Raw genomic sequence first — 21,423 nt, forward strand, 5'->3', positions numbered from 1 at the left:
TACAAGGGAACAAGTCAAAAGCCTCCAAATCTAAATCCTACCATCCACATCATAGGAAGGAGGAAAAGAATACAACAAACTAAGAAGCACAAAAGCTCCTTGACTTCCCTATCATTGAGATTCCTACCAAAGTGAAAGTCCCAGAAAACATAAGAAACTCTGCAACTCTCTTGAGGAACTCTATTTCCAATATTAGCATCCGATCCATTCAACTATAAACCAAATTTACTTTTGATTCCTTTATGCTAAAGAGAGTTAGAGAAGGTACACCATACACCTAGGTAAGTCAAAGACAATAGCAGAATACCCCAACCAACAAGAGTAGCAAACCTATGAATCACGTCGACCCATATCAATAGTAGCTTAATCACACTTACCCAAGTTAAGCTTCAACATCTAAACTAACTCATAAGCCTCCTAGTAATCAACAAACTGCAGATGCAAAACAATCATCCCATCACTCCCCATGGAATTGTTCTATCTATCATTCTACTTGAGATCTGCAACAAGAATAAAGAGAAAAGGTGATAACAGATCCCCTTGCCTCACCCCTCTTAGAAGCCAAAAACCAACTCCTAGGTGCCCAATGAAAAATTACTGAACAAGAAGCTGAAGAAAGACAATCCCTAATCCAACCTCACCATCTCAACCTAAATTCTTCCTAACAATCAATCCAGAAAAAAACACTTAATCCTACCACACACCTTTTCAAAATTAAACTTAAACACAAGACCTTTCCCCTTAGTCCTCATAACATCTTTAACAACCTCCCTTGCTACAAGAATAGCATCCAAAATCTGTCCACCGATAATGCAGACTAAAGAGCTAGAAATAACATCAGCCAAGACTTCCCTTAACCTACCCACAAGCATAACAGTAATCTTATATACATAGTAGTCAAACTGATAGGCCTAAAATTGTTCCCCTTAATGGATCGATCCTTTTTGGGAGCTGAAGTGATGAAAGTGGAACTCATTTTGAGGAATTACCAATTGCCAAGAAATTCCTGAAAAACTTTCAATAACCCATAATTGAGCACATCCCAAAACAGCTGAAAGGTCTCTCTAATTACACCCCATCGTCCTCTTAAATAGGACATCGCTCCAACCCCTCAATAATTGGCCTACAACTATTGCCCACTGAATAAAGATTCCTAGAAAACTAGCAATATCATAATTTATCACAGGATATTCTAGTTAGGCCTGTTTCTGACCACTTTCTTCTCATCCTAGAATCTTTGAAAGTTAGGTGTGGCCCTATTCGATTTTGGTTAAAGAGTATGTTGTTTATTCACCTTTTTTTTTCCCCCTTCTATTGAGGATTGTTGGGGGTAAATGCCCTGGTCCAAGTTGGGAGGGAATTAGATTCATGAAAAATTTGCTACATCTTTAGGTTTAAAGGTTTGGAATGCAAAGGTGTTTGGAGAGAGGGTCAAGAAGGCTAGTATTTTAAGGGAGATAAAAGAAATTACTCATTTGTAGCCTTGTAGGATCAGGGTTCCCCTTTGGCAGATTAGGGGGTGAGAAAAGTGTACCTTAAAAATGAAATGGAGGATTTGTTGTGAAGGAGGAGATTAGTTGGAAGTAGAAGGCAAGGTTTATGGGCTTAGGAGATGACAATACAATTTCTATCTTTCAATAAGATTGCTAATGGCAGATGAAGATGTGATTAGAGAATTTTAAACTAGTGGAGGTTCCGATGTAGATCCACGTGCACCAAAAATAGAATTGAAAGAATAAAGGAACCAAGGAGAATGTTGACCCTGGGAGTGCACCTATTAACCCAAATCACCACCTGACCCCAAGATGCTCTAGAAGAAGGTAGAAATCCCAATCTTGAAAGTGCAATTCCCAAATGCTCCTATACACTCCCACCTATCACATGGAGCTTAGTTTCCTGCAACAAAATGACGCTAGGAGAGGACCTAAGGATGATGTCTCTAATAGCTTGATGCTTACCAACAACCAAAACCCCTCATATATTCCAATTGAGGAGAGCTTTATCAATGCCTTCCTACTACCCTTTGTACAAGCAAGAAGATGAAATTATGCAGGAAGGAAACACAGTGCCATAAGTTGCTCAGTCCTCTCTTTGGCAGCAACTAGCAAGCGTGCAACAAAGCTGCTGCGCATGTTGGGGCTACCAACTTTCACCTTTCTTTCCCTCCCTTTCTAACACAATTTTCCAATGTGAAATCAATGTGTTTCCATAATTACCACAAGATTGGATCCTTTTTTCACTCTACAAATTTAATTCCAAGATTGCACTTGAGGCAAATAAATGAATTCCATTATATTCAAGGTTTTGAAATTTAACTTTGGCTAAAGTTTCAATGCTTCGAAAGTACGTAATCGATGTTGATGTCAATTTTGATTTCAACTTTCAGAAATGATAAAAATTTGTAGTAAGCCATGGTCTGTTTTTTAAAAAATGAAACATCAGAAACTGTTAGTATACATAATAATGCAAGATTTTGAAGCAAATATTACAAATAAAATACATCATTGACACGTACGCGGGGCAGTGTTTACAAGATTTTGTCCAAGATCTCACAATTAAACTGAAAAAAGCAACTCTGGAAGTCATAGGGCAGCATCAACATGCCTTTTTTGAAGGAAGGCAAAAATGGATCTGCCCTTGTTGGTTGGAAATTGTGGATAGTCACCCTAGAGCTAGAAAGGGTGGAATTTCCTGCAAACTCGACATGGAAAAAGCTCTTGACCATGTTTGCTGAGATTTCCTTCCATGCGTCCTAAAAAGAAATGGGTTTCGGAAGCTTATGGTGCAATTGGATGGAGCAGTGCATCCCCACTCTGTCCTCAATTCTCATCAATAGCTGCCTCTCAAGATTTTTTCACTCCTCTAGGGGATTACATTTTCTCCCTTGCTTTTCATCTATGTCTGGAGGTTCTCAGCCTCTTGTAGCAAAATGCCTGGAGACCAAGACTCTTAAAAGGGCAGTGGAAGGAAGTGGTAGGAAGCTGGAAGTTTCTCGCCTCCTCTTAGCCAATGATACCATGATCTTCTGCGAGGTTGAAGCTCATCAAATTTTTAATCTTCGATGCTTCTTATTCGAAGCAATTTCAAGGTAGAAAGTCAATCTGGGAAAGAGTAAGTTCATTCCCGCTGGAAATGTGTACGACGGCAATCTCATGGATGGTATCATGGGTTCTAAGTTGGGGACATTTCCTTTGGATAACTCCCTCTTGGTGCAAAAGTTACAAGATTTGAAACAAAAAAAAAATTGGCAGGTTGGAAGCATAACTACCTCTAAAGGTGGTAGATTCACTCTCATCAAAAGCACTCTCTCCAACTTCCCAATTTACGATGCCCCTCTTCCCCATTCCTTGTTCTACAGCAAAGAGATGGGAAGACATTCAAAAAGATTTCTTTAGGGAGATACAGGAGGTTTTTTAAGTTCCATTTAGTCAAATGGGATGCTGTCTGGCAACAAACCCCAAGCAGTCATCTGGGTCTCAAATCCCACTCTCTTCAACAAAGCCCGCTTGGGCAAGTTGATGTGGAGATTCATGAACGAGAAGGAGTTATTTTGGAGGAAGGTCATTCCTTCAAAATGCAACCACAATCACAACAGGTGGATTTCCAATGAGAGAGGCACAGGCAGACCAATGGGGCCAGTGGTTGGAAATAAATTAGGAAGGGAAGCAAGGATTTCTTCTCACTCATCCACTTTCATGTTGGAAATGGGAACAGCACCTTCAGTTGGCACAACAGCTCCTTTAACAAAGATGCTCTGGTGAGTACATATGCGGACCATTCCGTCAACGGGGCAGCCTCAGACATCCCTGCTATTTGAAATGCCCATGATTGGGGCTTGATTCTTTTGCTGATTTTTATGGCCACTTATATAGAAATGTCCCCAGTAGGGTAATTTGAATGTGCCCTTATGGAAACTCAACAAAAAGGTTACTTCACAGTTAGCTCCTTCAACAAAAGGAGCTGGACAGGCGCTCCAAGGCCAGACCTGCTTTCCCTTGGAAGCCATTTGGAAGATTTCTGCACCGACCAAAGTCGCTTTTTGCTTGGGAGTCAACTTTGGGGAAGATTCTTACACTCAATAATCTTCAAAGAAGGGGTTTCACCTTGGTTAACAGAAGCTTTCCCTGCAAAGTTGATGCTGACACAGTTGAGCATCTTCTGCTCCATTGCCCTGAACCAGGATTTTGTGGAATCTGACCACTGTTATTTTGGGACAACATTGGATCACTGCTGAATTTTGTGGTAAAAGAAATATGGGCTTGGAAAGGTATTTTTGCAAATAACAAAAGGAAAAAAGCCTTCTCTTTGATTCCCCTCACCATTGGATTACATGGAGAGAAAGAAATGCTAGAGCTAATAAAGGAACTTTACTTTTCCCAAAATCGTCAAGGATAGATAGCTCTCTTGCCTTTCTTTGTGGTTTAGTGGGCGGTACATGCTGGACACCCATTTAATTTTCAATATCTTGGATATATTGTGACACAGTTGATTGTTCTCTTCTGTTTTTTCCTCTCCTCTCCTGCTTGTAAACGAGTGGCACCCCCTTGGTGCCCTTCTAATGAATTCTCCTTTTGCCGACTTAAAAAAAAAAAAAAAACTATTTTGACACAGAAGTTTGAATAAAATGTCATAACTAATTCCTAAGACCAATTTTTGCATAAAATTTCAAAATCTGAAAGTTATCATTCAAGTTCTTGCTAGTCTCTACTTTTAAAAAATATAAGTCACTAAGAGAGAAATTTCAATTTTGTGTTTTGAATCTCAATTCTCAATTTGAAGGAAAATTTGTACCATTGTCAAATTTTCAAAAAACAAAAAACCAAAAATTTGAGATTTCAATCAACTTTGCATGATTTGTGGAAATTTTCACGGAAATTTTGTAAGACTGAAATTGAATTTCATTTTTATTTTGAGTGTGGTGGAAATTTCTACAATTTAGTGGAAATTTATGACCACAATTAAATTCAATGCACACAAATATGGATCCATAAGGATCCACCAATATGGGTTACTGCACAAATTGAGTAAGGGCTCTAAATTCATAAATTAAAATGCCTATGGGCTCGAAAAATCATGGACCAAAATGGGGTGTCTAAAGGGAGCTGCTTTTGATACCCCACTTTCTATGTTTTTTATGGATTCTTGAAGAGATGGAAGAGGCAAAACATGCGTACAAACCCAAGAGAAAAGAAAATACATAAATTTTTAATTTAAAAGATGGAAAAAGAAAAAAAAATAGTTGTAAAAAGAAATATTAGAAAGAAATGAAAGGCTAAAAAACTAAAGCATATGAAATGCAATTATCTTTATACTTTTTTTTTTGGATAGAGAATCTTTATTAAGAAGCTGAAGAAGAAATAGTTACAAACAAGGAGAAAAGGAGAACAAGAAGTCCTCACTCAATCCTACTCGTATATCTGCAGAACTAGCGCATCTTTTTGCACCCTGGTTCCTAGAATAGCTCCCAATCCTACCATTCCACTACCTTGGAAAAATTCAAGATCCCATATATGCCCCCGGATCCCACCTTTTCCCTCGTGGACCACATATGTCCACCTAAACAACCTTTTCTGCTCTAAACCATTGTAGATCTTGTACATTACTCTCCTGAAATTTTGAATTCCAAGAAATACAACCAATATTCCTTCCACAAATTAAAAAAAAAAAAAAAATGCAAAACAATTCACATTTTTCCCAAGATCAATCATTTTTTCCTTCTAGATGTAGTCCTACCCTTTTCCTTTTGAACTCATACTCATGCATTTCACTACCAACAGCGAATCGATTGTCCAACTATCATCTTCCACAAAGACCAAATTGTGTAACTTCACCATGCAACACTTGTATATCAGTACCCATAGTACAGGTCTTAAATCCAAATAGTTCTTAGTATTTGCTTTCAATTTAACCTTCTCAAATATCCTACAACTGATTCCTATCAGCCCAACCATTTTCAACTGTTCTCCACTTTTTCCCTTTGGAAATTCGAAAAATCTGTTAATTTCAAGAATTATAAAGGTAAATTCCTCTAGCAAATTTACTCATTATCCCGTCCTCCCTCAGTTTCTCTCCATGACCCGCCATGTATTCATTATTATAGCATTAGTGAAAGTAATTCTCATGAATCACTACAAGCTGATGTTTGGTCCAAATTTCCATTCTAATGCATGTAGACAACCAATTGAAGTTGGTGTACGTATTGGATAATAAAAGTTCTTTTTTTATTTTATTTTTTTGTGTGTTTGGACTAGTAATAGTTAGTTGAAGTTATAAGCATTGTATTGGGGTCTTAGAGTTCTGCTATGGTGTGACCATAACACATGGTTTTGGTGTGTATGATTATTGAGTTGGAGGTATTGGTCGGTTCACTTGGATACGACTGTGCTGTTGTCACGGGGATTGTTTCGTTATGTCTCAGTGACGTTATGGTTGGTCCAGATAGTTTTGATTGTGGTGCTCTCGAATCTAACATGTATGATTATTAGATCCCTAGTGATTACTCATATGTGACTAAGAATACTTCGGAGAATGACCCTTGGAGGTACACTAGGTGAGCATCCTACCTCCCTCAGTATCTTGATGGATACTAAGTGAGCAATCCTTAAGAGTGCTCAAGGGTGGGCTATTGACATTCCTTGAGGGATGTTTTGGGCTTCCATGTGGGATTGGGAGCTTCACAGACGATCCATTTGGGAATAGGATTGCGTGAGTACTCTTAGTCTGGAAGTTTGGATGTAAGTCCTTAGTTGTCGACTATATAGTTGGGCAAGTATCATCTGAGGCCCCCAGTTGTGCTAAAGGGATGAGAGTTACCCTTAGTATTGGTAGAATGTGAGTTATTTCCCTTACCATTTGAGACCAGGTTACCTAGTGATGACCGTAGATGGTTCAAGGGCTATCGTGTCGTGAGATTTGACCCCTAGGTTGGACACTGGAGGGTTTCCTTGGATAAGGATGTATACGGCTGGGCTGGACTTGGTGTAGTCTTGCCGCCGCACGGCCGTGACTCATTGATTACTTTGGGGGGATTTTGGCAAGAATGATTCCTTTTGGCCATTGAGAACTCCACATCCATGATAGTTGGTATCAGAGTGGATCTCTCAATCTTGAATGGGGAATGAGATGGAAATTGTTGGCATCAACTCAATGGTTGGTGGCTATTCGGTTTGTGACATTGAGTTTAAGTAGGTTCTTATTCACACTCCCCTCTTGTCATGTAACCTGCTGCGAGTAATGAAATATAAGTTAACCTTCAGTGAATATCTTGCAAACATTATATCACTTGATGGTGCCCTATACCCTTGATAAGGGATGAGGGTTGATGGTTAGGAATAAAAATGAGAATATTTGGTGCCAAAAATAAAAATATTTGGTGTTCACGATCCTAGCTTATTCAGGGCATTATGTTTGCCTATGACCGCTTGTCTCATGCGTTGGGGATGGGTTCCCATCATGTAAATACTAGTGTAGGTTTTTTTTCTACTAGTTGTTTCTTTGTATGCCAAATAAGGCAGTATGACTCCTTGGTCACTTTGATGTTTCTTAGTGTCGGGATGATATTTGCATATAAAACTCTTTAGGGGAGGGTGAGTGTTCATCGATCTTGTAAATTCACTAACTATTGTCAACGTGTTTAGCCTACTTGCCTCCCTTTCTAAACACACAATGTTAACGGAGGTGTTATTAATGAATTGCGTTGCTTCAATGTTTACTGCTTGCTTGCCACTGCTTTTATAATTAATTACTGCTTTCGCTGATGTTTGATTGAATGTTAATGAAAGTGTTTCGTGGATGACTTGTGGTAAACGACAGGTTGACTAGTTAAGCAAGAATGCTTTAGCTAGCACTGCACGGTCTTTTCACAAAGGTATGAAAATAGTCGGCCCGTGACACCTAGTATCAGAACTCGGTGAATTACTACGTGAATTCAGTTACCTTCATTGTGAGATTGGGAAAGCTTTGGTAAGCAACCATGGCACCAACCAATGCTAAGGATCAGCGTGCTGGAAGCACAGGCTGAGACAACAGCCAACAATGCGGCCGCAGAGGTGGCCCAACTGAGGGAACTTGTTGATGAAGTGATGGGATCACAAAAGCATCAAACAAGTTTGATAGCTGAAAACTTTGTAGTCGCAGATAGCTAATCTAGATGCAAAGATGAATCTGGTGGTTCTTGCTATGAGAAACTCCAACACTCCGGGGTTTAGCAAGACCAAGGTACCAGAACCCAAGACGTAAGGGGGTGCCCATGATTCCAAGGAGTTGGAGAACTTCTTTTTTAATATGGAGCAATAATTTCGCGTTGCGAGGATGGCCTTAGAACAGGTGAAAGTGGATATTGCGACCATGTACTTGGTTGGTGACGCCAAACTGTGGTGGCGTACCAAGTACAATGAAATTGAAACTGGACACTGTGTAGCGGATAGTTGGGTAGACTTGAAGAGATAACTCAAGGCCCAATTCTTTCCTAAGAACATTGAGTACAATGCTAGGAAAAAGTTGAGAGACCTTAAGCATATTGGGTCAATCAGGGTATACGTGAAACAATTTTATACTTTGATGTTGGATATCAGGGACTTGTCGGAGAAGGACAAGCTGTTCTATTTTCTTGAGGGGTTGAAGTCGTGGGCAAGAACTGAACTTCATAGGCAAAGAGTTCAAGACTGTCCACCGCACAAGCTGTAGCGGAATGCTTGACTGACTACACTGGTGACAATACCGCTTTGTCCAAAGAGTTTGGCGGAGGGGGAAACAGTGGAAAGTCTTTCAAGAAGGGCAAACCCAAGAGTGGGGGGCGACTATAAGGCATCAACTTCAAAGGAAGTTTCATCGTCTCAAGGGTCTAACACACCCAAGGGAAAGGGTAAAATTTCATGCTACTTGTGTGGAGGCCCTCATAGAGTTATGGAGTGCCCACACAAGAGATCCCTCAATGCCTTACAAGCTTCCACTTTGAGACAAGTGGTGGAAAGCGATGCTGAAAAGGGGGATGCCCCGAGGGTGGGTGCAATGCATCAGGTGAGCGCATTGGAAAAGTAGGTGAAAGCTCCAAAAGTCACACAAGCAAAAGGACTGATGTTTGTGGACTTGAGGATCAATGGGAAGAGTACCCATGCTATGGTGGATACCAGGGCTACTCATAATTTTGTTTCACAACTGGAAGCATGGAGACTCAACTTATCCTTAGAGAAGGATACAGGACGAATGAAAACAATGAATTATGTAGCCCAACCTACTCTAGGAGTAGCCAAGCAAGTGATTGTGAAGTTTGGACAGTGGGAAGGTCATGCGAATTTCACAGCTGTGCCATTTGATGACTTTCCAATCATCTTGGGAATGGAATTCCTGAGGGGGGACGAAGGCAGTGCTGATGCCTTCTGCTGGTTCCCTATGTCTGATGGGAGATCAACCTTGCATTGTACAAGCCATTGCAATGAAAGGAGACAACGAGAAGTTCCTTTCAGCCATGCAACTCAAGAGGGGATTGAGAAAGGGTGAGCAAACATATCTAGCCACGATGGTGGTAGATGAACAAGTAGGCCAAGAGCTGGTGCCTACGACCATCCAAGCGGTGTTGGATGAGTACAAGGAGGTGATGTCGGACAAGCTGCCTCATAACTTGCCTCCATGACGAGCTATGGAGCATGGAATCGAGTCGTTGTTAGGAGTGAAACCACCTGCTAAAGGGCCATATCGAAAGGCGCCTCCAGAGCTAGCAGAGCGAAGGAAACAACTTGATGAGTTGGAAGCGGGATATGTTCACCCTTCCAAAGCACCGTTGGGAGCATTGGTGTTGTTTCAAAGGGAACATGAAGAGCATCTACGGAAGGTGTTCGACAAGCAGAGGGGGAACAATCTGTATGTGAAGAAAGAGAAGTGTTCTTTCGCTCAGCAGAGCAATAAATTCCTTAATCATGTGGTTGAGCAAGGTCGTATCCAGAGGGATATAGAGAAGGTAAGGGTGATTCCCCCGACAGTGAAGGAGTTGCGTTCCTTTCTTGGCTTTACCAACTATTACAGGAATTTCGTAAAGGGATATTCGCGGAGAATGACTCCCATGATAGAACTACTGAAGCAGAGGTATTATTGGCCGCATATGCGTGATGATGTGGTTAATTATACCCGGACTTATCTCACTTGCCAACAAGACAAGGTGGAGCGGAAGAAGAGTGCAGGGTTGCGGGAGCCCCTACCAATACCATCCAAACCGTGGGAAAGTGTCTCATTGGACTTCATCACCAACCTGCCCAGAGTGGGAGATGCAAGGCCTATACTTGTGATTATAGACAGGTTTTCAAAGTATGGTACATTCATAGCCGCACCAAAGTACTGTTCGGCAGAGGAGACGACACAATTGTTCTTTAAGAAAATTATGAAATATTGGGCTATTCCCCAAGACATTGTTAGTGGCCAAGACTCAAGATTCACCAGCAACTTCTAGACAGAACTTTTCAAAATTCTCGGTTCACAACTTGAAATCTCTTCGAATTACCATCAACAGACAGATGGAAAGATGGAGAGATTCAATGGACAACTAGAAGAGTACTTGCGTCATTTCGTCAACGACAACCAGAAGAATTGGGTGCAACTACTTGATGTGGTTCGGTTCTGTTTCAATGTCCAAAGGAGCTCAACAACCAACAAGAGCCCTTTTGAGCTTGTTACAGGCCAGCAGCCGCTGTTACCTCACATAATGGATAAGTCGTACATAGGAAAGAGTCTTAGGGTGTACATCTTTACTAGAGAATGTAGACAAAATGCAAAGACTACCCAAGCCTATCTGGAGAAAGCTTTTAAGCAGATGAAGAAGTGGGCAGATCAAGGGGAAGACTGCAGCACTTCAACTAGATGAAAGTGCATCATGTGTTTCACATCAGTTGCCTCAAGCCGTTCAATGCCGACACTGACGATCCGAATAGAAGTCAGTCAAATAGAGTAGAGTTGAAGACAGTGCAACCTGACAGAGATGAAGTTGAAGATATCCTTACAAACAGAAAGTTCATATCCTCAAGGAAGAAGCGGCAGGAGTTCTTAGTGAAGTGGAAAGGCCTTGGTGATGAAGAAATCAACTGGATTTCTGCGGAAGATATGCAACCATTCGTGGACAAAGTTGAAGTGTACCTAACGTCGAAGTCTACGAGGACGTCGACCGCATAAGGGGGGAGCGTCACGAACCTAACTTGTTCAGGGCATTATGCTTGCCCGTGACCGTTTGTCTCGTGCGTTGGGGATGGGTTCCCATCATGTAAATACTAGTGTAGGTTTATTTTCTACTAGTAGTTTCTTTGTACGCCAAATAAGGCAGTATGACTCTTCGGTCACTTTGATGTTTCCTAGTGTCAGGATGATATTTGCATATAAAGCTCTTTAGGGGAGGGTAAGTGTTCATCAATCTTGTAAAACTCACTAGCTATTGTCAACGTGTTTAGCCTACTTGCCTCCCTCACTAAACACACAATGTTAACAGAGGTGTTGTTAATGAATTGCGTTGCTTCAATGTTTACTGCTTGCTTGCCACTACTTTCATAATTGCTTACTGTTTCCACTAATGTTTGATTGAATGTTAATGAAAGTGTTTCGTGAATGAATTGTGGTAGACGATAGGCTGACTAGTTAATCAAGAGTGCTTTAGCTAGCACCGCACGGTCCTTTGACAAAGGTGTGAAAATAATGGGCCTGTGACACTTTGAGGCGGGTATTATAGCCACACTTTAGGAGTTGTCCTTTTGTGGTTGGCACTAGAGCTGGTATGGTTGCCACACTTTGGGTTTTGTCCTATTGAGGTTGGCATTGGAGTCGAAATGGTTGCCACACTTTGGGAGTCATCCTACTGTGGTTGGCATTTGAGCTTAGATGGTTTATCCATTTAGACAATGTGGTATTCTTATTCCATAGGCAAAGGTGATACTCTTTTTTTTTTTTTTTTTTTTGGATTCGTCCGGGTATCCACAATCGTCAACGACGTCCGTTTTACGGTCCGTCGCACCGGTCGTGACTAATCCCACGCCCCGTGGATCCGGCCCCACATCACCACGAGGAAGGTAAACCAGGAGCTCAGGGGAGGAATCGAACCCAGGTGGCGCATTGCTGACCTCGTGAGAGGCACACCCAGTATCCGCTCAACCACCTGAGCTACGCCCTGGGGGATACTCTTTGATCTAGTGGAAGTGGACGACTAATGGAATTTGTCCAAGGGTGTCGTTACGGAACTTGAGAAGTCCGTACCCATAGAGAGAGGTGACATTCTTAAATCTATGGGGAATAATGAGTTGTGTGCACCTTCGACAAACATCCCCAAACCACTAATGCAGCTCTATGTTTGCCACAGTAGTGACGTCCTTTGAGGCTAGGTGGTGACCTTGTCCCACAGATAGAGGTGATACTCTTAGATCTGGTGGAAGTGGATGGCTGAAGGTGTTTGTCCAAGGGTGTCTTTATGAAACGTGAGAAGTTCGTACCCATAGAGAGAGGTGTGACATTCTTTGTTTCAGGGGAAGAATGAGTTGAGCACCTTGGGCAAATATCCTAGAGAAACTAATGCGGCTCTATGTTGTTCACAGTGGTGACGTTTACCCGGTGGGGTACTGAACAGAATGGAACCATGAATGTTGCTAATTGGACTTCGTTAGAACCCAATTGATCGTATAATATGTTTCGGAGGGAACGAAGGCAGTTAGAGACCGTTATTGTGGAATTTACGGAAGTGCATTTATGCAATTTACATTTGATGCCTTAATTGATGACCCAAGCCAGAGGGCATTGGGATGAGTTTGCCAGAGGGCACTGTGATGAGTATTGCCCAAGGGCATTTAAGCCATGTTGCTAGCGGGCACATGTCCCGTTGTGGCCAAAGGCCATTGTGATGAGGCCTACTAGAGGGCATTTGGGCCATGTTGCCAATGAGCACATGTTCCGTTGTGGCCAAAGGGCCTTTCTTGTTTGTTGTTGTTGTGCAAGTTTGTGCAGCAACTGAGCCACAAAGGACTTCCTTTCAGTTCAAAGTTTGAGTTCGAGCTAGAGGCAAAGGTGTTAGAACGGTAACCACAACAGATTGTAGTTGAGATTTGTTTTGTTTGAGGACAAGATATTGTGAATCGTTGAGCTTCGAGTTGGGTTTGAGGTTTTCATGTCTAAGGGCATGGAAGATTGTTTTCAATACTCAGAATTGTCATCAGTGGTTTGACTTGAGCATGGTTCTCGTATTGATCCAGTGGTTGGATTTAGCTTGATGGTGGTTAACTTCAGATTGGATATGTTGGTTATACCATGAGGACTTAGATTGCAAACCCTAAACACGAACTTCGACCATGTTTCGGTCCTATTTCGAGAGTGTCCTTAGGGTGGACTCAACCTTGAAGTGGTGCTCATGAGGCTCCTTAGGTGAGGGCTCACCCTTGGAACAACTTGTCAGTTGTCCGCGTGGTTGGCTTGTTGGTCATGGTTACTCCATGGTGTTGGTATCTATTGTTTGTGAAGAGACTATAGGGTGGGGATCCATCTTTGGTGTCAAGTCATGTAAGACTCCTAGGTGGAAACTCACTTTGGAGTTGTTTTGTTGGTTTCGAGCTTTGATGGTTACTTGTGGGTTTGCTACCAAGCTGCTTGTTGGTATGGACTAGGAAAACCTTCGAGATTGGATCTAGTCCTGGAGGGTAAGGTCAGTATGGAACCTTTAGATGGTATTTGATCGTAGGAAGATGGTACCATATTGAATGTCAAAGCGAGGTTATGCAAGAACCTTTTATCAGAAGTGATTTTGGGTTGATTGCTTCGTGAACTGAATTGAGGTCTCAGCTGGTTTCAATACAAGTTTGGCATTTGAGAAATGGGTGCACTATGAATCAGTGGGCAAACAGTCTTTGGAACTATGGTAAGAATTTGGTCTTGAGAGACAAGGTCGTGAATAAGGATCCGTAACAAGGATTGAGAGTTTAAGTTCTAGGAATGTGTTAATCTACAGGAATGGTTTGGTGGGTTGGTTGATAGTTAGCTTGTAGTTGAGTTGTGACCTTGGCTGTGAGAAGTCTTGGCTTGGTTTAGAGATCTACGTGTGGTTCAAAGGAAGCTACATTTGGGTTTGGCTTTGAGTTTGGTCGAAGAGCTTGTTTCCACAAATGTGCGCTACAAGCTTCTTTGAATCAAATTGGGATCAAGTCTACAGTGGATCAGAGACAAGATTGGTTACTATGAAAAGTTTTTGTTTGTGGTTAGTTGAAGCCTCTTGTGTTAGGGTTCATTAAGTGTTACTAGAAGTGGTTTCTGTGTGTTAATCAATGAGGACGTTGATAGATTGAATGGGGGAAGATATTAGGGTAGGTCTTAAAGTTTTGTGACCCTAACACATGGTTTTGGTGTATTATTATTGGGTTGGAGGTATTGGTCTGTTAACTTGGATACAGTTGTGATGATGTTACGGGGATGGCTTTGGTATGTCTCGGTGATATTGTGGATGGTCCAGATAGTTCTGATTGTGGTGTTCTCGAATTTAAGATGTATGATCATTAGTTCTCTAGTGATTACTCGTATGTGACTGAGAATACTTCGGAGAACGACCCTTGGGGGTACACTAGGTGAAAGTCCTACCTCCCTCAATATTTGGATGGATACTAAGTGATCAACCCTGAGGAGTGCTCAGAGGCAATCTCTGACATTCCTTGAGGAATGTCTTAGCCTTTAGTGTGGGATTGGGAGCCCCACGGACGATCCATTCAGGAATGGGTTTGTGTGAGTACTCTCAGCCTGGAGGTTTGGATGTACATCCTTTTTAGTCGTCGGCTATATAGTTGGGTGGTATCATCTAAGACCCCAGTTGTGCCGAGGGGATGAGAGCTACCCTAAGTACTAGTGGAATGTAAGTTATTTCCCTTATTATTTGAGTCCGAATTCCTAAGTGATGACCGTAGTTGGTTTAAGGGTTGTCGTGTCGTGAGACTTGATCACTAGGTTTGACACTCAAGGATTTCCTTGGATAAGGATGTGTACAGCTGGGCTGGACCTGGTGTAGTCTTGCCACCGCACATGTGCGACTCCTTGATGCTTTGGGAGGATTTTAGTGAGGATGATCCCTTTTGGCCATTGAGAACTCCACGTCTATTACACAATGCATGTTAGCATTTGTGGAGTGCTTGTACTAGAAGTAGTTTTCAGTTGTGATATGTAGGACTGCAAACTGCTAGATCAGTAGTAAAGAACTAAAGATATTCTGCTTGGTTGATCCTTGGTCTTCTTCAGGAAAATTGACTACAAATTTGGCATCAACCATGATTATAGGTTTATAATAATACACTATAACAAAATTTATAGCAAACCAGATTTCTTTGGTTAAGATTAGCAAACTTGGTTCACCCAAACTTAAACCATCTAGTAATTTCTCTACCCCAAATTTAATTACGTATGTTAAATTCCAGTATAAACACTGTATTCACTTAATGTGTGCTTAATATATCTTGACAATGATATAATTGATGACATCTTCAACTTTCTTGCAGTTTTATGTTTGCTTATTCCAAAAAGATCTCTTTATCCTTCCTTTTTGCTTCTTTTACTTTCCTATTTTTTGGTGGGTTGCATACTTGCATGCAAATTACGATTTCACTGGTTGCAATAATCTTCAATTGGGAGACATATGTAAAATGTATTGAGGCTAATATTGTGCAGAATTTCCCTTGATTTGCACCAGATGCAATACACATCATCAAAAGAACAATTTTTTCTTTTTTCATTTCCCTCCCCTAGTCATTTATGAACAAAGCCTGATGGGTAAGAAAAATTAAAGAGTCTCTTCCCTTCCTTTCCCTTTCCTCTAAATAAAGCACAATATTAGTTTGCTAAATTTCATAACACTTAACACAATATAAGTCACTAGAAATAAAACACTTAAAAACACAGAATGTGGACTTTTTTCTCTCATTTTGTAGTTTAAAATGTTTAAAGCATATGCTCCACAACTTAGCTGGAAATGGGCAAAACACATGATAGCAAAAGGTGTCTGGGAATGTCAGAAGACAATTCTAGAAACTTCCTAGAAAGTACTGCATCCCATAGGATTATCCTGTAGATAAATATCAATTTTATACAATTCATCACAATGCACAAGTCAACCATCAAGACAGCCACAAAAGGATTCATCTGCCGTTTGCCAATGGTTCTCTTTGCTAATAGCTTCCAGCAGTAGATGGTAGGTTGAACTGGGAAGAGTTTCAAAAAAATGCATTGCATGCTATTCAATAGCCTTCTAAACAAGTTCTAACTTTAAAACCGAAAAAAAAAAAACAAAACTAAAGACTACATTTCAATATGAATTCTGTATCCAATACTTCCCCAAACTTATCCTCACTTCTGTTTCTTCATGTGGCATCAAACCAGTGGTCTAGATATTCATTCACCAGACATAATAGAGCAGCTCACCTTGACAATTCTTGAAAAAAACGAGGTCCCACTCAGTGCTACTGCTTTGTCAACAGAATCCATACTGGCAAAAATAATATATGCAGACCTGGATAACAAATATTAGATAGATCATCAATTCACAGCTCTAAGAAACAAAAAAGAGAAATGTAATATATAAATTGCTGTAACTATAGTGGAATGGATGCATGGATGAAACTTGCCCTTTCATATGGGATGTTGCTTTGTCAATCAAGATTATGACATCAAGAACAACCCCGCACTTGGAGAAGTATTTCAATAAAGCTTCTCTAGTTGCTGCAAAATGTACCTGTTATTTTACAAGAAACAGCATCATAGGTGCATGCACATGAAACATTTCAACTACAGATTTAATCAAGGGAAAAAATTAAGACTCAAAAAATTGAAAGCTGAAAACACAAATTTGTGTAGAAAAAGGAAATACAGTAATGGTTTATCAAAATCTAACAATACACTTTGCTACTTTGACAATAGGAGGATTATAGTGACAATTGCCGTAAGAGGAAGAGGAAGAGGAAGAGGAAGAGGAAGAATAGAAGGCATTAATTCAATCTTTTGCAGATCATGCTCTATAAATTATTAAAGCTTATAATTGAGCTTTAGGACATAGCCAAAATTCTATCTCCAGTTTCAAATTTGCAAATTCAAATACCAGTAGAACTAACACTAAGCCATCCTAATTATTTCAAATACGATATAAAGACACTACAGGGAGAGAGGTTCGAAGAACCCAAATGCAAATTCAAATAGGAATCTTCTGGAGAACTGCTCATGAGTTGTTTTTTATCTAACTGACACTAACATGAAAACAGGAACTCAAATCAGCAAAATAACAGTAAAATTATAATATAAAATGAATTTTCTTTATAATGCATATTATTGAAATATCCTAAGCAATTGACACAAGTTCCTACTTGAAGGCATAAAGGTACGAAGTAATAAGGCATAAAGGTATGAAGTAATCTCAGAAAAATGAATTGCCCGCACAACCATCATATCCTACAAGTGTACTCACAATGCAATAAGATAATTGGTTAATGCAATTGCCCTCCAACAAATAATAGTCATGGCAGAAACACAAATTATTTATTAAATAAGCAAATATTAGAATCACAGAACATTGAGTTTTTTTTTTCCTTTTATTTTTTAATACTTTGCATTGTTCATATGAGGGGAAGCCTTGCCAGTAGTAAAGGTGTTACACCCAAAGTTGCAAAAGTCATGAAAACAGCCTTCCCGAATAAGGAGGTAAGGTTGTGAACATCATGACCTCCCCAAATCCCTAATGTCATGGAAGCCTAGTGGATTAGCAGCTCTTAAATTAGTCAAGGAAAATGTCCTCGATTGTGTGAACTAGCGGAAAAAGATTCATATAGCCGACCCCACTAAGTGGGACTTAAGGCTTGTTGTTGTTGTTTGCTATTAGTTTACTTGTTTTTTCTGCTTCTTTATTCATTGCATTGTTCATTTCTGATGCACACCCCTTACAAAGGCATTTCTATTTGTGACTTTCATATCTCATGCATACCATAACAATGGCATTAATTAACAAACATAGCCACATTGATAAATAGGACACCATACTCTAAACCCAAATCAAGGTCCCCCTAGAATATGAGTAAGCCTCACTAGGATGAATGAATATCAGAAGATATGCAAGAATTTGCATAATCCATATATAATGGTAATAATTACTCAGTATGAAAAGATCAGCACATAAAATGTCTCATTTACATTTGTCACAAAAACAGTTCTTGACTCGATATCTTCCTCCGAATGCTTCAACCCACCTGCAAATGCACAATTGTATAAATTCCCTGCAACTTACATTGAGATAGAACTCGCATATTAATAAAAAAGAAGCTGCATAGAATGTCCTAAAAAATAATTACTTTGTTGGAAAGTACATTTTATAAGTACTATGTCAATAAGTAGTGTTTGGTTTACACTTAAATAAGTACTTTTCTAAATTAATTATTATTTTTTTTACGAAAACAAGTATTTTCTGAAAAAGTACTTATAATAAGTAATCCCGGACTACTTTTAGACAAGTACTTCTTCAAATAAGTACTTTTTGTAGAAAAGTAATTTTCTATAAGTGGTCCCAAATTCTAGGAAAATTTTGGTTATCAAGTTATCAAAACATATTTTGAAGCATTTAACAACATTAACAACATAGGACTCAAGGCTAATTAAAAAAAAAATCTACCATTGGAAACACAATTCCAAAATGAAAACAGTAGATCTTTGCTGAGGACGTTACGGGTAAGAAAGAAATAAATCACTCATAGCATGTGCAGAGACAGAAAAGTTCAAAAATCAATCACAAACTTTGAAGACACTTAGACAAAAGAAGAAATTGCCAATTCCAAAGAAAATTAGCTAATTTAAAGAAAAAGTTCCACTAAAAAAAGGCTGGGTACTTTATCCAGTCATTCCAAGACATCAGATGACCTTACCAGAACTTGGCAATAATCTTGGTGTTCCATCATTTTTCATCTCCGCTTGCTTTGATCTAAGCCTAGACATTTCCATTTCAATCTGACGCAATTTTAGTTTCATGTCCAGCACTTCCTGCATTTAAAAAGACAAAGAATCGTATTTATGGAGCAAAGAATGAAGTAATTACATATGATGCAAGACAAATGCAATAAATCATTTCTTCTGTAGGATTAGCTCTTACAGTTTGCACAGGCCTGACATTTGCCGCCATGTTCTGACCATTTTTTATGGTCTCTAATTTTCCAGCTGAAATCCGAGTTGGGGTAAAAGTCTTAGAAGCCTCTGCAACCAAGTTTGGTTTCTTAAAATCTTTTGAATTCTTTTTACATTGGGAATTTGAGTTTCCCTCACCCACTGAACAAACTGAAGCAGTACTACGTCTGGTACTAATTTCACCAAAGTGTCTCTTTCGCCCAATATTATTAGCAACTTGAAGTTCGCATATTGCACTCACACCATGCTCTGTTTTCCTGCTATATTCACCAGACTGGTTGAGACCTTCACAGATGTTACCTGGGACAGGAATTTCTCCAATCATGTTTCTACTTTGTATGCCATTAGCTGCAGAAAATGATAACAAATGCTGGTCAAGCACTTGCTGATCAAGAGTACAAACACCAAGTACATCAGTCGTGTCCTTTGGGAGACTGTCTTCACAGGGTTTGCCCAATCTATCCCAAACACTACCCCGTGATTTGTCATTCTTGTGGGACGTTTTACAAATTGCTCTTGAAGAACTTCTTTCAGCATCATTGGCGGATGGAATGTATTTGGGATGTGAATCTTCTGAATAAAAAGAGATTATACATTTCAGCTATGTAATTCAAATTTAACTTCATAATATTATTATAAAGATGCAATCAGCATGATTAAATTAGTTAATATAGGCATTAAAATTAAATAACACATAAAAAATGTGTCTAAAAACATATTTTGAAAGCCTTAGGATGTGTAATACCTGAAATGTAAGACTGCAAATTTCTAGAAACCGGTTCTCTCTTTGCAAAACACAAAAGGTCATTAGGCAAACTATTACATTTACTGTTGACAGTCTGCTCTACAATGAACCAAGCGCTCAAGTTAGACATAAAATATATTCTAAATATACTAACTGCATGTTTGGAAGCTTGGAATTCGTACCTAGGGTTGGATTTATGTTGATTTGGACAAAATGCAGTTCAAAATTCTAGAGTTCCGTCCAAATGCACATAAATCCAAATCTGAGGCCTGAGATCCATGTTCCAAAACACAACCTACAGAAACTCTAATAAAAGGTCTAGCTCTGCCAACCTTCTCAAATTTATCCATTTGATGAATGTATTGTTCTCCACCAACTGAAATCACAGAAGAGACTTTCTTTTCAGTACGCACAAATGTTAAGCCATCATCATGAACGTATTCAGTTGAATCAACGCTTCTTGAGATTTCATTTCCACATGCCTCTAACAATATCTCGGCCTTGAACTCATCCACAGGGGCAGCAAGTCCCTGACAACCTAAACTTTCAGTAAATTCCTTGCCATTAGAAGAAGGATCATGATTATTCGCTGACAGGCAGTGGAGCCTTCCATCTTCATTCTGCAAGGGACAACCATATCAAAAACTTGACAAATTAAGCATCATAATGAGCAAAGAAATGCAGAGTGTTACTGCCATTACCGGTGTTCCATCAGCATTGCCATTTCCATGATTCTCAATGTCCATCAACTTGTTGGCCTTTGCATCCTCGTCTTCATCACTTTCATGGGGACTAATGACAGTAGAGTCTTTTAAATTCAATGGGCCCATGTTTTTGTTTGATTGAGGACAACATCTCAAAAGAACATCCCATAACCTATACAAATACAGAAGCATGAACAATTAGAGCAATGTGTGATTTATTGTGAAGGAAGTGAAGTACATCATACATCCCATAGAGCATTCTGCTCAGGTCCAGATGAACTAGCACAAATATTGTTTTACACTCCCTAAAACTTCAACATTCAAGTGGAACAGATCATAGGAATTTCAAAAATGATGATCATAACATTGATTGTTCAAGAGGGAGAAAAAATACTTGCTGTGGATGCTCTTTTTTTTTTTTTGGCAGGGGGAAGGGATTCAACTAACATTGATGATGACAATGAATCAATGATAGTACATTATATATTACAGATGAAAATAACTTGAGGCAAAAAGTCAAATTACCAGGATACAAATTCAGCACTTCTTTCCCCAAGAAATGCCTCCAAATCATCTCTCGCCTGATACTGATGCTTTCCATTACAAACAAGCACTGTTATGTACTCCTAAAAAAGGCAATAACCAAGGAAGACAACTATAGTAAAAAAAGTTAACTTCCACTGTTATGCACTCCTAAAAAAGACAATAACCAAGGAAGACAACTATAGTCAAAAAAGTTTAACTTCAACACACAGCATAAACTTTTGGCTGAGAGAGTATGGTTAAAAAAGCAAATTTCAATGCGCAGTATAGTTTTAGGGGCTATATGCT

The 21,423-nt window shown here is 39.6% G+C and overlaps 1 protein-coding gene across 5 annotated transcripts in view; it reads right to left on the reverse strand.

The window, feature by feature from the left end:
• The window catches only part of LOC131151623 (uncharacterized), a 29,155-nt gene that overhangs the window by 5,545 nt on the left and 2,187 nt on the right, over positions 1-21,423 (reverse strand). The window contains exons 2-10 of one of the 5 annotated variants that reach the window (XM_058102891.1): positions 21,118-21,218; positions 20,590-20,764; positions 20,221-20,508; positions 19,889-19,982; positions 19,112-19,716; positions 18,888-19,002; positions 18,163-18,218; positions 16,611-16,717; positions 16,408-16,495 (exon numbers count right to left, since the gene is read on the reverse strand). In XM_058102891.1, coding sequence (XP_057958874.1) covers positions 16,408-16,495; positions 16,611-16,717; positions 18,163-18,218; positions 18,888-19,002; positions 19,112-19,716; positions 19,889-19,982; positions 20,221-20,508; positions 20,590-20,764; positions 21,118-21,218 — 1,629 coding nt within the window. The remainder of the gene's footprint in view (positions 1-16,407; positions 16,496-16,610; positions 16,718-18,162; positions 18,219-18,887; positions 19,003-19,111; positions 19,717-19,888; positions 19,983-20,220; positions 20,509-20,589; positions 20,765-21,117; positions 21,219-21,423) is intronic. The other 4 variants (XM_058102895.1, XM_058102894.1, XM_058102893.1 and 1 more) reach the window with 4 other exon arrangements.

This window comes from Malania oleifera, chromosome 3 (genome assembly GCF_029873635.1).
Source record: "Malania oleifera isolate guangnan ecotype guangnan chromosome 3, ASM2987363v1, whole genome shotgun sequence".
Taxonomy (NCBI): domain Eukaryota; kingdom Viridiplantae; phylum Streptophyta; class Magnoliopsida; order Santalales; family Ximeniaceae; genus Malania; species Malania oleifera.